This window comes from Gymnoscopelus microlampas (genome assembly GCF_963454915.1).
Source record: "Gymnoscopelus microlampas genome assembly, chromosome: 8".
NCBI classification, from domain to species: Eukaryota; Metazoa; Chordata; class Actinopteri; order Myctophiformes; family Myctophidae; genus Gymnoscopelus; species Gymnoscopelus microlampas.
In genome coordinates, this window is record NC_139945.1 from 11356134 (window position 1) to 11374024 (window position 17891).

Genomic DNA, 17891 nt, shown 5'->3' on the forward strand with positions numbered 1-17891 from the left:
CCTCGCGCCAGCGACTATACGGAAGGGTCGCGTAGCGACCCGCACCTCTAGTTGTATACAATTGTGTTGCAGATTTAAAAATGTTAAAGATTTCATAGATAGCTTCATAGACTTGTTTGACAGCACTATCATCAGTGTTGTGTTGGATTCATGTTTATTTTCAGACATTTAACCACACCGTCAATACTTAGTAAACTTGACCTTTCACTCTGTTCTTGGTCTGCTCTTTTGACCCTCTTTGCCAGAAATAGCCTAGGCGTTGCGAGCTTGTAGATCTGCTTTTTTTGGCTTAAGTTTCCCACAGAATAGGGATGCTGGGGTTCAAGTGGTCAATGTAAAAACTAATATTCTATCAAACAAAGATTTGGCAGCCCCCCTGTAGTAACTGACTGAGGACCCCGTATTGAGGAGAAGACCCCTGGTTTAAACGAATAACAAAGTAAAGGCTCAAGACATTTATAAACAATACAATTTATTCATTAAGTATATTCAGTATTTTTCATGTTCATTCTTTTTATGCCCCCCCCCCTAGCTTTTTACATAGTGAACAATTAATCTAAATCCAGGCCAGAATTTACAGGCAATATACAACTTTCTCCATAGGGAAAAACATAATTATTATAAATATAGTCACTTCAGTGAGTATGTAGCCCCGTTAATAAAACATTTTGTTTTGCTACATAATTAATTACCATCGTTTCCGCAAAGGCTGTTTTGCTTTAGATCTATCCAAAATATTAAATTCCCCCCCAAAAAATTACGTGAATTCAGATTCTTCCACGAATTTGCGGTTGAAATACTTTGCACATATCTAAAATAAAATAAAATTTAAAAAATCATGAAGTGCCTGTTTTAATAACTTAGTAGCACAGCAAAATGTACAGAAAACAATAATAAAAAAATAAGGGGGTTGGAATACTTTCCTAAATGACAGTGATATCAATGTGGAAAGAGATCTGTCATAGTTAACCCATATATACAGTACTATACATGGTCCCAGAAAGCTATAGGAAAAAAAAGAAATACACAGGGAAAACTAGTCCATATGCAGGTGAAACAGGCAACGATGATTGTAAAAAAAAAAAAAAAAAAAACATTTAAATGTTAACCACTTAAACCCCAGCATCCTTATTGTGGACAAAGGAAAAATAGCCGATCGACAACACTGCGACGCGTTGTGAGCTTGTCAATCAGCTATTATCAGAAAAGGCTTTCCCCACAATAACACCACAGAAAAGACACTAGCATAGAGCCCTGAGGGACTCCGCTCAACCATATGGGGTTTAAGTGGTACGCTTTACACACAAAAAAAAGGAAAAGCAACAGACGAGTGCTCTTTTTGTATTCAGTCACAGATTTGATACATTCTAATCGACCACTTCCAAACCTGACGTCCCCATTTTGTCATCGTAGGCAAAACCTTTTGTGATAGCAGATCTACAAGCTCACAAACGCATCACAATGTGACACACTGTGACAATGAGACGCATTGTGAGCTTGTAGACTGGCCATTTTCATAAATATTTTTAGATGATCCAAAAAAAAGAAAAATGTGGATATACACTTGAAAAATGTAATTGAGTTTCACGCAATACCACTTGTCAATCAGTAGATGTCCTATCGGAACACAGGATGTAAATGTGTTTGTTGTATTAAACGTTTAAAAAGAGTGGAGATAGCCAATCTACAAGCTCACAACACGCTGCGACGCATAGATCAGCTATTTCCGCTATTTGTCGTACAAGAGGTATATATATATCTATATATATATATAGGGCTTAATTTCGCTTACTGGTTGGAAAACACGTGTGTGTGTGTGTGTGCATGTGTTGTTTTAAACCCGTTTAGAATACTCAAAAGGGGGCTTTCAATTCCTTAAGTATCACAGTGCTAGAATTGCAAAGTTAATCTCAAACACCCACATGGTTATTTTTCATATTACTCACTCAATGTCTCGCTTATAGGAGAGCGCCCCCTGGCGTGATCACATAAGCGAGACATCTCGCTTGTAATACTCAAATAACCAGGGTTACGTTTGTAACCATTTGGAAAAATGATATAAAATATATCTATAAGCTCACAAGCTTGTAGATCTGCTATTTTCACTACCTTTGCTCAACACTTGTATGATGACTTGTATTAATTTATGGAAATATATAAAAAGTTGAAATATGGAGATTTCTGCCCAACAGTAACGATGTTGCTCTCTGCCAGCTGTTTCACTTAGACACACACTGGATTTCAACGTCAAGTCCGGGGACTACCTGGGGTCCAAAAATGGACCCGTACGGGTCTGCGACTCTGTACACAATGGAACAGGCTCCATTTGTACACTGTCAAGAGTTAAATAAGCACTGATGATTTTACAGTGTAGATGGGAGTTCCAGTAGTTTTATTTCCGTGATTCCCAACCTTTTTTAATTTCAAGGATCCCCTGTTTGATATGCATTATTCCACAAAGCCCCATTTGATACTTTTTCTTAAATCTCTAGAACCCCCAATCTACACTGAAAAATCCTCCAGAGTTCATTTAACTCTGAGAGTGTTAGAGACCCATGAGGGTCCATTTGGACCCCCTGGTGGTCCCCAGTCCAGAAACCTTGTATGTCCAAAACGGTAACTTTTCAGTTAATGTAAAAAAAAAAGAAAGAAAAAATAACCTGCGTTCCAATGGATCCAATGCAGTTATAGTCATAAGCTCTCTTGTTAATACTTTCCATTGGTTCAATATTTATAAAACCTTTTTTTTTAATACAATTTTTTATGTTTATGTTAATGTATTTTTTTTGGCTTTATATGTTGTTTGTTGTTGAAACTTTTGCACTGCTACTACTTTGGACACGGCTCCCTCGTAAAATAGATGTTGTATCTCAGCATAATTTTACCTGTATAAAACATGGAGATACAAGGTTTCTTCCCAACAACAGAGACGAAATGTTGGCAACCCTGTAACCTCACCATCTGATAAACACAATGTAAGCAACATCAATAGCTGATGTGCAAAGATGAACCACACCAACATAGTGACATACTAGTGACAGTGACATAGTGCCTCTTGGACATTTGACATCTACAAGTATAGGACAGCAGACGTCATGTGGACAAGTATAAAAACAGATTTTGTTTTGTTATGTCAGAAATGAGGAATTCACTTTATAATGGCATGATTGTCCTTTAAGCGTAACTAGCCAACCCTAACTAGTAAATAACTGACTTGCACTGGCCAATTTTTAGTTTTAGTGAACAGCCAGCAAAGAGTCTTCTTTTTAATAAATTATATTTCAAAAAGTGTAGGGTTGTGACGCCACCTGACTAGACTTGATATGGAACTTCATAGTGTACGACTGTACGTGTCCACAAAACAGATCATCAGTTATCAATAGTCTCCGTATCTGGACGCAGATTAAATCAAATTCAATGTAACGTAAAACAGTGGTTCTCATCAAACCTTTTTCATTTTAAGAACCCTAATTTGGTTAAAAAAGAATGTACGTACCCCCATAACTCGGAGAGGGCACAAATGGAACCAAATGCACCCGTTAACGGTCCATTTGGTTCCATTTGTACATTCTCAGATTAATAAATTCCTAACCATCAATCATTTCGCTGGGTACCCCCTGAACCCCACTTTGAGAACCACTAATGTAATGTACATCTAAGTTCACGGAGCAATTCTAATCATATCTCAAAACAAACGTGGTGAACTTCAACTTCAAATAAGTATGAGCAGAAAAAAGAAACGTCTACATTCATTTTCCTCCTCGTTTTTTTTCTTAGGCCATTACCGCATTTGCACAGCAGGGGGTGCAAAAGTACTGCATGCAGCATTACTGCGGTATACTGTCTACACCACAGCAGGAGTCAGAGAGATAGAGAGAAAGAGAGAGCAAGAGAGAGAGGGTGGTGTGGGGGGGGGGGGGTTGTTACAATCCAGGCCCAGGATTTCGTTCGCACCCGCCGGCCACGTGAGAGGAGGAGGTGCTTGTGATCACATTTTCAGTGTGCTCTGTTATGGCGCCATGGACCCCCTGATTCTATGCTGCTGTCACACAAACGCTTAATTTACACTTGGTTGCGCTCCGTGTTGCACACTGAAAATATCTGATCACAACGTTGTGAGCTTGTATATCGGATATTTTCAGTGCATGACACCAGTGCACAACTAGGTACAAGACCAGTGTACAGACAGACGCTACTACTGAATCACACACACACACACACACACACACACACACACACACACACACACACACACACACACACACACACACACACACACACACACACACACACACACACACACACACACACACACACACACACACACACACACACACACACACACACAGGATCTGTGCCAACTCACTGGTACCTAAACGGATAATGTCATGCAAGTCCATACCTCTGCTTTTGATATCCCGGCTTTTGATGGCCAGTGGGGATAATGTTTTATCCCTGCTTAATCTGGTCAGACTGAATTCAATACATGCATTTCCTTTTGGGAAATGTAGACTTATGTTTGATATTTATGTTTGATAATATCATAATTTAAGTTTATGTTAACCACATTAACACCTGGCATCCATATGCTGGGCAGATTTATTGAACAAGGTAAATTGGAATTTGTAGATTGGCTATTTTCTGATATTTTACAGGGCTTAAGTGGTTTAGAAAATGCATGAACAGTGGCAATCATTGAATATATTACTGAGTGGCTTTTGTTCAGAACTTGTCACAAGGCCAGCGGTGGTGCTAGCCATCCTCAATAAAAATGGAGCTCTGAATCGCTCTCCTCATCATTATAAACCACTGCTCCAGTATCTGCAGTCGTACGTGGGAAGTGAGATGGGGCACATGACCTGGAGTCTCTACTGCCATGCATCCTGACACAAGCTAATCCACGTGATCACACGACCAGCGCATGCCATCGGTCTTGCAGACACCCTCTATACTTTGTTATCGAGAGTTGCATTCACCTGTCAGAGAAACCACGGGGGCACAAACGTTACGGAAACTGGTTTATGTGTGTCCTTTTGGAATGTTCCGAGTTTATCTTCAATGGCGGTTTTTAACGCTTTCCGAGTTGTAATGCAGTTCTGCGGATCGGCGTGTCTCCCCTCCAGCTCCCAACCCCCCCCCCTCTCCGTAGGGCTCGGTGGCCAGCTTGGTCTGAGGGGCCTTGCGGTTTTCCCCCACGACCTGGAGGTGGGGCTCTTAACCGGGCGCCTCTTCGGCCCGCCTGCGGCCTGGTTCTGACAAGCCGGGGTTTCAGGCCAGCTTCAGGGTGCTGACGGGGAAGGAGGGCATGGTCACCATAGTCATAGTCTGACCCACCAGCTGTGGGTGGTGGTGGGCCACCACCTGGGCACCCACCGCCGTCTGCTTGCCCACGATGGTGGCCGTGGGCTGGCCGGGCGCTGTGCCGTTCACTTGTGCGTGGGCGTGGGTGAGGGTGTGCGTGATGTGGCCCACCATGGCCGGCTGCGAGGCCGCCATGGGCTGCGGGTACAGGGCGGGGAGATGCTGGCTGAGGTGGGCTACCGGCACGGGGTGCACCGTGATGTGGCTGATGGGCTGGTGGTGGTGGTGGTGGTGCCCGGCAGTCAGCTGCACCGGGCCAACGGCGGTGGTAGAAGGCACCAGATGGGCGATGTGTTTGGGACCCCCGGCCTGGATGTAGGGGTGAAAGATCATCGATAATCGATCATTTAATAAAATAATCAATCCGTATTTTGGACATAATTATTATACACCAAAATCTTAAAAAACTAAATAAAGGGAGGTTCCACCAAGCCTCAAGCCTAAATCAAGCTGGTCCGATGCATCTCAGGAATAGCTGAATAATGAAGGCGCTGGAGTAACTCGGATGATTGGAGCCTTTTTCTTTAATAGAACAGGCTGCAAGGCAGGAACGCAACAGTTCTATGTCTATTATATCTTCGTCAGGTCATTGTGTAATGTAATGGCATAAGCAGTCTATGAGGTTGCTTAGGGCCACAACCTCTAACGGGCCGGGGAGCCTATCACAGTCACAGAAATTGTTCAGACTAATTGAGAAACCTGTGAACGTTGGCACCTCGGAAGATCACACTTCTTGAGAAAGCTATAGGCCTTTCTTTCTTCCTGTGACATCTGCTCCTGCTCAGTCATTTCTGGTGATCAGCTTTATTCATTTTCCAATGAAGATGTCTGCTCTTACGCCTTCCTGGGACTAGACAGAGGGAACTAGCCCAAGCAGGGTTGAGGGGATGACTCATAGGGAAGAATTGGGCATCAAACTCTGTAATGATGTGGTCGAGGTTTCTATGGTTTCTGTAGGAGCAGGAAGAAAGGCCAAACTCGCAGGCAATCAAAAAGTGTGATCCTACAGTTCTACCTGAAAAAATTCTCAATTAGCCTGAACCCTTACTCACAATGACAGGTGAGAATGATCAGCCTGGTCAAATTATTCAAACTTGCAGTGTTGGGCAGTCACAGTAAGTACACTTTTGGAGTATCAGCTGATAGCTGATACTATACTTAAAAGTAATGACAAGGTAGTGGAGTCAAAAGTATAATATTTGTCTTAGAAATGCAGAGGAGTAAAAGAAAAAAAGTAAAGTGGGCTTTATGGTATATTTACAGCTCATTTATGGACAATGAATCCAATAATCTCTTACTGATAATTTGTTTTTCTATATAGATGGATATTCAATTAACATTTTCAAGAAAAAAGCCAGGTTCAGGTGAGAGAGTAAGGTCAAAATGATGTTACCTGAGTGCATTGCCCACAACAACCCAATATTAAATACATTTGTATAATGTCAGCATGTCAGCATATAAAAAATGTTCAAGGCACTATATGCATAAGCCCAATTTATACTTGGACGTATGACACTGTCAAAAAGAACCAATCGCATCATGAATTACTCATTAGGGGCTAAGCACCCCTAAAGGTCTGACCCTAAAAATGCCCCTGATATTGACATTAACAAAAATGTGAGCTTTAACCATTCTTTTTGCCATCCTTTTTATTCTATGCCAGAGTGAGTGAGTGAGTGAGTGAGTGAGTGTGTGAGTGTGTGAGTGTGTGTGTGTGTGTGTGTGTACACGCGCGTGCGTGAGATTTGGAGGTTGTGCTGGGAGTGTTTTGAGGCCTCTTGAGGATTCTCAATTATACTATTCATCGAAAAAAAAGGACTGGACATAGAACCTCTGCTTAGGGGAACAATGGATTATTGACAGCCCATACCTGGATGACGTGGTTGACCGCTTGGATGACCGAGGCGTGGGAGGCGGCAGCGTGGGCGATGACGGTGGGCTGCAGGCAGGTGTGGGTGGGGAGAAGGGCCTGGATGGGTGCTGGGGTGGAGGAGGAGGAGAGGGCTGCAACGCTGGGGGTGTATGGAGCCGTGGGCTTATTGGACAGGGGCTGCTGGGGGGAGAGAGTCACAGGCTGGAACTGAGGAGGCTGAAGAGGTTGGTGCTGGATGGAGATGCGCTGTGTGACCAGGGTGGTGGTGGTGGTGGGTGGGGTGGACATCAGGGTGGGGGTCACAGTCGGGTGGACCTCGGGCTGCAAGGCTTGAGGCGTGGCTGTGGGTAAGGCAGCGGTGGTGCCGGGTGCGGGGGGCGGCACTCTGGGGGCGGTGTCATCGTCCAGGTCATCGTCCATGATGTCTTCACCTTCTGCAGGACGACAGCAGCAACAATGACAAATGATGCATGATCTGTAGTAATGTCAGTTCACGATAGTTTGTGTTTTAAACACATAAAGCCCTACTCTGTGTGGAGTTTGCATGTTCTCCCCGTGTCGCCTAGGGTAGTTAATACCCTCACAAAAACATGTAGTAATCCTGGTACACTATACTGCCTCCCCCTGGTCAGCCGGGGCGCCTGATGGAGGGGAAGGGAACTGGTTGGAATAACGTGTTCCTTCCACGCGCTACGTCCAACCAGGGAAACTCCCCCCTGTCAGGTGACAAGGCCAGTTGGCTCTCATGCATTGAAGGAGGCATGAGCTCGGCCCTGGCCTCCCTAGGCTGGTGGGGGGAGTGTAGTGCCCAGGATCACTTAGCAAATTGGCACCGGGTGAAAAAAGGGTTGCAAAATTGAGGGATACATTTTTTTTTTTTAAACACATAAAGCCTTGCTGTAGAACAGTGGTTCTAAATTAGGGGTTTCCAGGTGGTCCCCAGCTAAACAATTGAAAGTTAGGAACCAAATGGACCCTTAAAGTTCTGTATATTCAGAGAGTGTACAAACGGGTGGACCCATTTGTACACACTCTCGGAGTTCTGGTGGTCCATAGCCTAATTCATACCTAACCGGAGGTCCTTGACATGAAAATATCAAGGACATACAGTTTATTTCAAGTACATGAATGGATACGTATTTGGCCACGGACCCGCATTTGAACAGATTTTCCAGGGACTCCCGTAAGAGAAGATATATGTTGTTAGATTAAATTTAGTACAGAATTCTACACCTCTGTCTGGAGATAATTCTTACACATTCTCTCTTCTAGCCGGTGAAACTACAGTCAAACTATGAAGACATTCAACCTAGCGTCCTTGTTTTTAGGGCATTTCATTATAGGAAGAAATTGTAAAAAGGATGAAATGGTCACTCATGTAGAAACTAATTCAAAATGTGCAAAAACAGACCTGCAAGCTCATGTTGCATCACAATAAACTATTCATCATTTTCCTCTGGACCAAGGGTTCCCAAACTATTCAGACCCCCCAAAATAATCATATATTAACTGGGGACCACCTACCCTAACAAGCACTTGGAATTGTAGGCATCACATTTAGTTGATATATTAGTTCCACAGAAAAATAATGTGGAAAATAGCTGGTATTGCAAGCTCACAACGCAAGCTACACACTGCGAGGCGTTGAGTGAGTGAGAAATTAGTGAGAAATTAGTGAGAAAACAATGTTGCACATTAAGCTAATCCTCAGGGGACCCCCCCAAAATAATGTGGGGACCCCTACTCTGGCCCCCCCCCCCCTCAAGGACCACCACTTTGAGAAGCACTGTCTGTAGAAGGTTCCGGTGAGGTAGAAGGTATACCTGAGGCGGTGGAGGTGGAGGCCTGGTCCTCCTCGGGCTGCACCGTCTGGCGCAGCACGCGGTCCATCTCCATCACGTCCATCCACTGGCTCAGCTCGTTCTTCAGCTCGGCCAGGCGCTGCTGCGTGGCGATCTTCTCCCGAGCCAGGCGCTCCATCTCGTGCTCGTACTCCTTCTCCTTGCGCTTTAAGGTCTGTAAAACACAAGAATAGAGGAAACGTTCTGACAGGCACATGAACGTTTTGGCTATTCAAAAATCGGGAAGGTTTGTGCAAATCTTTGAATATTTTCTTAATTAAATATTTTCAGATGCGGGTCGGCAGTGGTTGGATTGAAGCAAAATGGACATGCTGGCCATTCGTAGGTACTGCAGCTTAAACGGACGGGGCCACTGCACAATGTACTAGCGAAAACGGTTTCGACCAATGGCCTTGACTCACGAGCTTGCGCACGGGGCCGCGCACCTCTGTGACGTAAAACGCGTCACTTCTGTGACTCAGAACGTATCACAGTGGCCCCAAATAGGCTACGCCCATCACACTTTTTAACCCGGAAGAAGGGGTGAATTCGCTTCATGTGCTGGGTGAGCAACTCAATGCAAGCCCTCTCTATTATTTTTAGTTCTATGGCCTTAACCCAGAGCTTCTCAAACTTTTCATGTCAAGGATCGATATGTATTTGGCCGCAACGCCCCATTTTTCTATAACCTCAAAACAGGTCGTTGTGAGCTTGTAGACCGGCTATTTTCTATTAGCCGAAGTATTAAATAGGGTTAAAGTGGTTAAATTGATTTTGAATGCTATGTTAACAAACGTATGGGGACCCCCTGGAACCCCATCAAGGACCCCCTAGACCCCATTTTGAGAACCACAACTAAATCCTTTGCTTGCCAGGATTGTTTTTTGTTTTTTTTAGGGAGGGGGGAGGGGGGGGGGGTTCTTGTCAGGTCAGTGGAGGAGGATTTAATCTTCTCTCTTGTCATCGTCTCTCATGACATCTCCCTTAATAAAGTCCATAAGAACATGGTGAGTGGCTCTCTCCTCTGCTACGCTCCAACCAGATGTCATTCATGATCCTCCCTTTTGACTATGAATTAAAGCTTAAGCCCTTATGAAAGCCATCAGCCAGCCAAGAGGACTCTAAGCACCATCAGTGGCTCTGAAATGCCTTTCTTCCTCCATTCACTTCTTGTTGGGCAAATGTGTGTTTAATGTGTATTTTTCTATCCTATTTCGTGAATCCATAATAATCCGCTTAAAAATATCCATGTCCCAACAGCCATGACACCATGTAAACATATTCTCATAACAACACCCTCGATGGAGACCACAGCTCTTTATGTAGTCTCTGTCGGGGTGGAAACCTCATAATGTCCAAAACGTACTTCTCAGGATTCAAATAAAAAAGTATCAAAACTAGCAGATCTACAAGCTCCTGCTACTTTTTGATGCTTTTGTATGACGCTGTAGTGTGATCAAGTAGGGTGTTAAATTACCAAAAAAAACACAAAACATTTAGAATAGGATAGGGACAATATAATTTTGTTATTAACCCATTGAGACCTGGAACGCATCTGTCATTTTTTTATTTGAGCTAAAAAGCATTATTTTACACTTTGGCTTTTCAAAAATAGCAGATCTACAAGCTTGTAGCGCGGCACTCGAGCTTGTAGATCTGCTATTTTTTGAGAAATCGTGAAAATGTGTGCAAATCTTGGAATATATATTGTTTTAAAGCGAACATTCAAATCTTTGCATCTGGGGGTCCCTGGAACAACATATTTTGAGATGGGGGTCCGCGGCAAAATACATATCATGTTGGGGGTCCTGACATGAAAAGGTTTGAGAACCACTGATATACTGTAGCAACATACGTTTTTTCAGAAAACTGTTAGGATTTAGAAGACATTTTGTAGAATGGGCTTCAGGTCTCACAGACCAGAGCTTCATCATCATTTGAACAATGGATTCAGTTTTTTTGCTGACGATCATAATTCTCAGACACACTTAATGTTCAGTGGAAGTTCAAGCTGGAGTCCGTAACTTCGTCCTACCCAGGATTCTAACCCGGGTCCCCTGCGCAAGGGCCGACATTCCTACCACTTGACTTAACACATTAAGACCGGAAAAGCATCTGTGCCATTTTTAGATTTCTTTTGGCTATTCAAAAATAGCAGATCTACAAGCTCATAGAGCAAGTGTCGCGCTATGAGCTTGCAGATCTGCTATTCTTTGAAACATGCACTTTTTAAAATATATATCTGTTTTAAAGCGAACATTTTTAACTCCGATCGGTGCTTTTGGGGGTCCCTGGAACAACATATTTTGAGATGGGGGTCCACGGCCAAATAAATATCATTTTGTGGGTCCTTGATATGGAAAAGTTGGAGCACCAATACAACAACAATATACTGTTAGGATTCAGAAAACATTTTTAGATACGTATTTGGCAGTGGGCCGGACCCCCATCTCAAAATGTTTTGTTCCAAGGACCACCATGAAGCAAAGATTTGAGTTACAAATGTTCGCTTTAAAAAACATACATACATTCAAAGATTTGCACAAATCGGTGCCGCGCTATGAGCTTGTAGATCTGCTATGTTTTAATAGCCCAAAGTATAACATAATGGTTATAGCCATTGTCAACCAGTAGTGGTCCTTAACAGACCACATGATCTAAATGTATTCATCAATAAATAAAAGAGCAGGGAGACCAAATACAACCACTGCAGTTGTGTTAGTTATATTACATTAACATACAAGATTGGTCAAAATAAAATGTTTGTTCACCACTCTCTCAAAGTTATGGATTACAGGTTTAAACTGATCATTAGACCACTGGAAGGCAGAAGGAGCAACACGTCTCTGTCGGGTGGAAACCTCAAAGGTCGGTGGGATCGAGAATCGAACCCGCGACGCGCCGTCAGGCATTAGATCCTAATGCGGTATGTGCCTGGACCGCTAGGCCAGTGGTCACCCCCGATCTGTTACTTTTGATGCTTTTGTGTGACGCTGTAGAATGATCAAGTAGGGTGTTAATTTACAAAAGAAAACAAGTTAAAATATGGAGATAAGAGGTTTCCGCACGGCGGCAACGAACACCAAAACCCTGACGTTATGAAATGGTTATGTTTCTGACTGATAAACTAAACAGGAACGTTTTGCTACAAAAGCCCCGATTGACTGGAGGAAAACAACAGGCTCAGAGTAAACTCCACATGATGAGGGGAGGAGGAGGAGGAGGAAGGCAGGGGGGAGGAGTCAAACATGGAAAGTGGGCGGTCCTTCCAGGCAACAGCTCTCTGTGACCCAGTTTCCCGTAAGAGGTCAGCTGATACAGGAGATCCAAACAAACTGGTGTGTGTGTGTGAGTGTGTGTGTGTCGTGTGGAACTCCCCCTGTACCAGCAGACTGCAGCAAAGCATGGGAAATGCAGTCCAAAACATTTAGGAAACTCAACAGAACGGACCGTTCAAAACATTGTGAAATCATAGATAGCATGTTATGTAGACACAGATGCCAGGTTCATGTGTAGACCTGGCATCCTAGTGGGTATAGTTGCAATGTACAGATTATTTATTGTTTAGACTGATAATAGGTTCTTGGTTTACCTATGGTCCTAGATTACTATTTATATGCATTTGATGTATTACCTTGTGTTTACCTTGCTTACTGTAAATCGCTCTGGATTAAGAGCGTCTTTCTTCCCCCAACACTATCAGGATTCTGAACCTTTTACAGATTTGAGTTTTAGAAAGAATCCCTTCAATACAACCCGTCCTTGAAATCAGAACACTGTCCGTCTCTAGTACAAGGCTGTAATAATGTGTGAAATCATTGCTCAAGCTCTGTTTCCGGGCAGCTGAATGACTCATATAAGCCATAATAAAAAGGCATTTATCTGAAAGCTGGACTTCCTGTTGAGAATTCATGGTCAGATGAACCAGAGTGTGGGAGTAGTGTCACACATGGAGCCATTTGTGTGCGAGATAAGTTCTATTTGTGAGAGAGAGAGACCTGTTGCTGTGTGTGTGTGTGTGTGTGTGTGTGTGTGTGTGTGTGTGTGTGTGTGTGTGTGTGTGTGTGTGTGTGTGTGTGTGTGTGTGTGTGTGTGTGTGTGTGTGTGTGTGTGTGTGGACGTGTTGCTTCAGCATGTCAGTCTGTCCTTGGTATACATGTGTGTCTACTGCAGAATATTATCTCTGTCGGGTGGAACCCTCCAAAACGTACTTTTCAGGATTCAAATTCCAAAACAGCAAAAGTAGCAGATCTACAAGCTCAAAACGCGCCACATTTTCTTTTGTGTGACACTATAATATGATCAAGTAGGGTGTTAATTTACGCAAAAACACATTTACGAAAAAAGCCGATCTACAAGCTTGTTTTTGCCTAACACGACAAAGCAGGTTATTAATCTACGAATAAATATTTTAAAAATATAGAGATTAAAGATTTCGGCCCCACACCGACAATGTATAAATAGCTATAAGGAACAAAAGGCTGGACCTGCCTCATTCAGCACCTGTTTGCAGCCCTGATCCAGGATTAGAGCACGGTTAGCCCTGGACTGCTTCCCACTGGGAGAGCAGTCAGTCACCAAACCATGCAAACACTACGTACTCCACAGGTTTATGATATCTCGTTGCTGTCGAGCAGGTCCGTATTTGAACACTACAGTGTCCCACAAAAGTAGCTGATCTACAAGCTCGAAGCGTTTTGAGCTTGTAGATCTGCTATGTTGGCTTTTTCTTATTTTTTGGGTGAAACTGAAAGTAGTTAAATGTGTCTGTGGGTTTTATAAATATTGAGCCAATGAAAAGTATTAAATAGAGCTTATGACTACCTACCTATAACTACATTGGAACATAATAACCATGGAACACAGGTCATTTCTTACATTTCCTGAAAAGTACCAGTTTTGGACATATGAGGTTTCCACCCGACAGCAATGATTTGCATCCACCCATTAAGGCCTGAGGTTCCGATGCTACAAAATGTCTTCTAAATCCTAACAATTTTCTGAAAATTTGCAGAATAAAAAAAGTAAACCCTTATTTTTCAAATATGAATGTTATAGTATGAAAACAATGTCGGCCCGGACCGCTGGTGTAGCGGTCTGGGCACCTAGGCTCCAAAGTAGCCTGACAGCGCGTCGTGGGTTTGAGTCCCGATCCCGACGGCCTTTGCTACACGTCACTCCCCATCTCTCTCTCCATTTCCTGTCAACCTACAATCCTATCAATAAAGGCATAAAAAATAATTTTAAACTATAAAAAGTGCTCCTCGGAGCACAGGTCTCCGCCAGGTCAGGTACATTATTCTGGCCTCCTGGTGGCGCTATAATAGGCCAATGTGAAAATGGTGGCATTTATTCTTAGGTCTTTCACGGCAATCAGACACAGCATTCATGATTTGAGGCATTTTGTTCCAAAAATGTGTTTTGCTAAATTAGACCTACTGGTGGCGCTATAACAGGCCAATGTGAAAAGGGTGGCATTTCTTCCTCGGCCTAGTGGGAATGTGTGTGTGAAATTTCACGGAAATCACAAGCTGCGTTCATGGTTTGAGGCAGTTTGTTCAAAACGGACCAATCCTGCAAACTTTGGATGGCAACCTTAACCAATGAGGATGGAATATGGGAAATCGGACAGATCAGGGTTGATCACATGACTATAGAGATACTGTGTACCGATTTGTATGACGTTTGGTTAAAAACTGTAGGAGTAATGTGAAAAAAATGGGTTTTGCACAAATCGGCCTCCTGGTGGCGCTATAACAGGCCCGTGTGAAAAATTTGAGCCAGAGGTTCTGAATTGGCATCCAGGGAGTGTGTGTGAACTGAAAGTGGTTGAACTGGCAAAATAATTTAATAAATTGAAATTAAGATTATATATATATATATATATATATTTTTTTTTATTTTTATTTTTTTTCCTCTCCTTTTCAATAGACCCTGCTGGAGCTGCAGGCTCCCACTTTGAAAACCTGTGAGCTACACTAATAATACATCCACTTTATATAGCGATTTTCTTGGAACTCAAAGTCGCTAGCATCCAAATTGAGAATAACAAACAAACTACAGCTTTGTTCCAAAGAAACCACACACACACAAGTTTAATACTACTGACATGCAATCACTTTCACTATCTTATCTAAAAAGAAAAAGAGAGAAAAAAAACATCACATGCTTCACTGACTAATGAGTCACATGTGCTCGTCACAATGTACTCATTAGCACCATCAGCACACTGGGCTTCTGACTCATCCCATTGGACAGGAACATGCAACAGATGGAAAGTGTAGATATTTTATCCAACCAGAAACCAGGAGGCCAACACTTCTGTCTCCAACGTGCCAAAAAGCTTTTTTTTTTGTTTCGGCAAATTAGGTACTCAAGTGGCACTTTTCTTTGTTGCTATGGCAACAGCTGAAAACCCCTGGTAACCTCAGAGCCAATCGGCTCTGATGATGATGTGTATGTACAGTACATGTTCATAGTATGATGATGTGTATGTACAGTACATGTTCATAGTATGATGATGTGTAATGTACAGTATATGTTCATAGTATGATGATGTGTAATGTACAGTATATGTTCATAGTATGATGATGTGTATGTACAGTACATGTTCATAGTATGATGATGTGTAATGTACAGTACATGTTCATAGTATGATGATGTGTATGTACAGTATATGTTCATAGTATGATGATGTGTATGTACAGTATATGTTCATAGTATGATGATGTGTAATGTACAGTATATGTTCATAGTATGATGATGTGTAATGTACAGTATATGTTCATAGTATGATGATGTGTATGTACAGTACATGTTCATAGTATGATGATGTGTAATGTACAGTACATGTTCATAGTATGATGATGTGTATGTACAGTATATGTTCATAGTATGATGATGTGTATGTACAGTATATGTTCATAGTATGATGGATGATGTGTATGTACAGTATATGTTCATAGTATGATGATGTGTATGTACAGTATATGTTCATAGTATGATGATGTGTATGTACAGTACATGTTCATAGTATGATGATGTGTATGTACAGTACATGTTCATAGTATGATGATGTGTAATGTACAGTACATGTTCATAGTATGGCATGTTTTGTTTTTTACCAAGTTAATTATGAACTAGTTTCACTTACTCTATTTATACTTGTTTGTTGTTGCGTCGTCCATCGGAAAAAAGCCGTTCTGATCGCACACAACTAAGTATTTAATCAGGCCTTACATACTTGTATATTATGGCTCCACCAGCCTTGTCATGACACACACACACACATCTCACGTAAAGAACCAGTAATTAAAATGCAAGAACCATTGTGGGTTCATGATACAGAAACAAGGGGCTGAATGCCTTCACTCTCCTGCCCACAAGGAACAGCAGGCAGTGTGGCATTGTGCACAGCTGTGAATGTCACCGACTATGAGTCATCTCACACACACACACATACAGTGGCATGCTGCAGGGTTTGAGATGACCCGACGTCTCTGCTTTAGGCCAGGGGGACTGTCCCCGTTTTCAAAATACCTGTAAAACACTAAACACGGTCAAGCTGGGCATCCTCAAGTCCCTACAAATACATGTAAAACACAAAATAATTGAGCCGTTTTCCAACATTCACTAGCTAATTGTTCCCGTTTTCACCATGTGTTTGAGTGTGTTACATGTACAGTATCATGTTGTGTGTTCTGGTGAAAGTTGCATTCTAAGTATTAAAGTAACTGCTCCCCATCCTGATGAAAGCCCCGGGCGGGGCTTATATTCTGATAGTACTCATTGGTATAAAATAATGCAAAAATGGCAGATTTTCAAAACCAGCAAAAGCAGCAGCAGATCTACAAGCTCAATACTTGCAGATCTGCTACTTTTGATGCTTTTGTGTGACGCTGTAGTATGGGCGTTAATTTATGGGGGAAAAACACAAAAAGTTGAAGATGGGAGGTTTCTGTCTGACAACAACGAATTGTAGAAATGGGGTAGTTATTTCCACAGTAGTTAAGGGTCCTAGGTTTGGATGTTTGACAATACGGTAACCCTGGTAACACCAATCTAGATCAGGCTAGTCTTTCCCCAAATAAGCAAGAAGGGGATGATAAACTGTGTGAACCAGTGGATGACCAGGTGAATGAGGGCAGACAGGGGGGGGACGTTATGTACAGCGGATCAGCTGACACGTTGTTTTGTACGACCCGAGAACAACACAGGGAAGTCATGTCATAGCAGGTAACGAGGCAGGGCTCCAATTACCTTTTGTTTCCTCCTCCTCGTATTCATGGAGGAGAGGTGAGGAGGCCCCGCCTAGACCCGGTTTGTCCTCCTGCACTGCTCTACTTCTTGTCAAACACAGACTGCATCGTGTGTGTGTGCGTGTGCGTGTGCGTGTGTGTGTGTGTGTGTGTGTGTGTGTGTGTGTGTGTGTGTGTGTATGTGTGTTACTATACTAGTGAGGACCAAATGAACACCACAAATAGCCTATAGTAGAATTTGAGAAATAAAGACATTGCGAGGACAAATTTCATGGTCACACTATTTAAGGATTCATACTTGATTTAATGCTCATTTGCATTAAATGCACACCGAAAACAGCCGATCTTACAAGCTCACAACGCATCAAAACGCAATGCGTTGTGAGCTTGTAGATCAGCTGTTTTCGGCTTCAGAGTTATGCTTTCAAATGCAAAAGAAAACTAAAAATAATTAAATAAATAAAAAGGTAAAAATGGCATTCATAAATTTGGCGTCCTCAAACGTTGCAGTCCTCACATGTATAGTAACACAAACCTGTGTGTGTGTGTGTGTGTGTG

The 17891-nt window shown here is 42.5% G+C and overlaps 1 protein-coding gene across 2 annotated transcripts in view; it reads right to left on the bottom strand.

Annotated features, from left to right (window-relative positions):
* Positions 1-524: 524 nt before the first annotated feature.
* Positions 525-17891, bottom strand: part of mnta (MAX network transcriptional repressor a) — a 36929-nt gene continuing 19562 nt past the window's right edge. For both annotated transcript variants that reach the window (XM_084064905.1, XM_084064904.1), the window contains 3 exons: positions 9058-9250; positions 7232-7668; positions 525-5670 (listed from right to left, as the gene is read on the bottom strand). In XM_084064905.1, the coding sequence (XP_083921031.1) occupies positions 5269-5670; positions 7232-7668; positions 9058-9250 (1032 nt within the window). In that variant the 3' untranslated portion in view covers positions 525-5268. The remainder of the gene's footprint in view (positions 5671-7231; positions 7669-9057; positions 9251-17891) is intronic.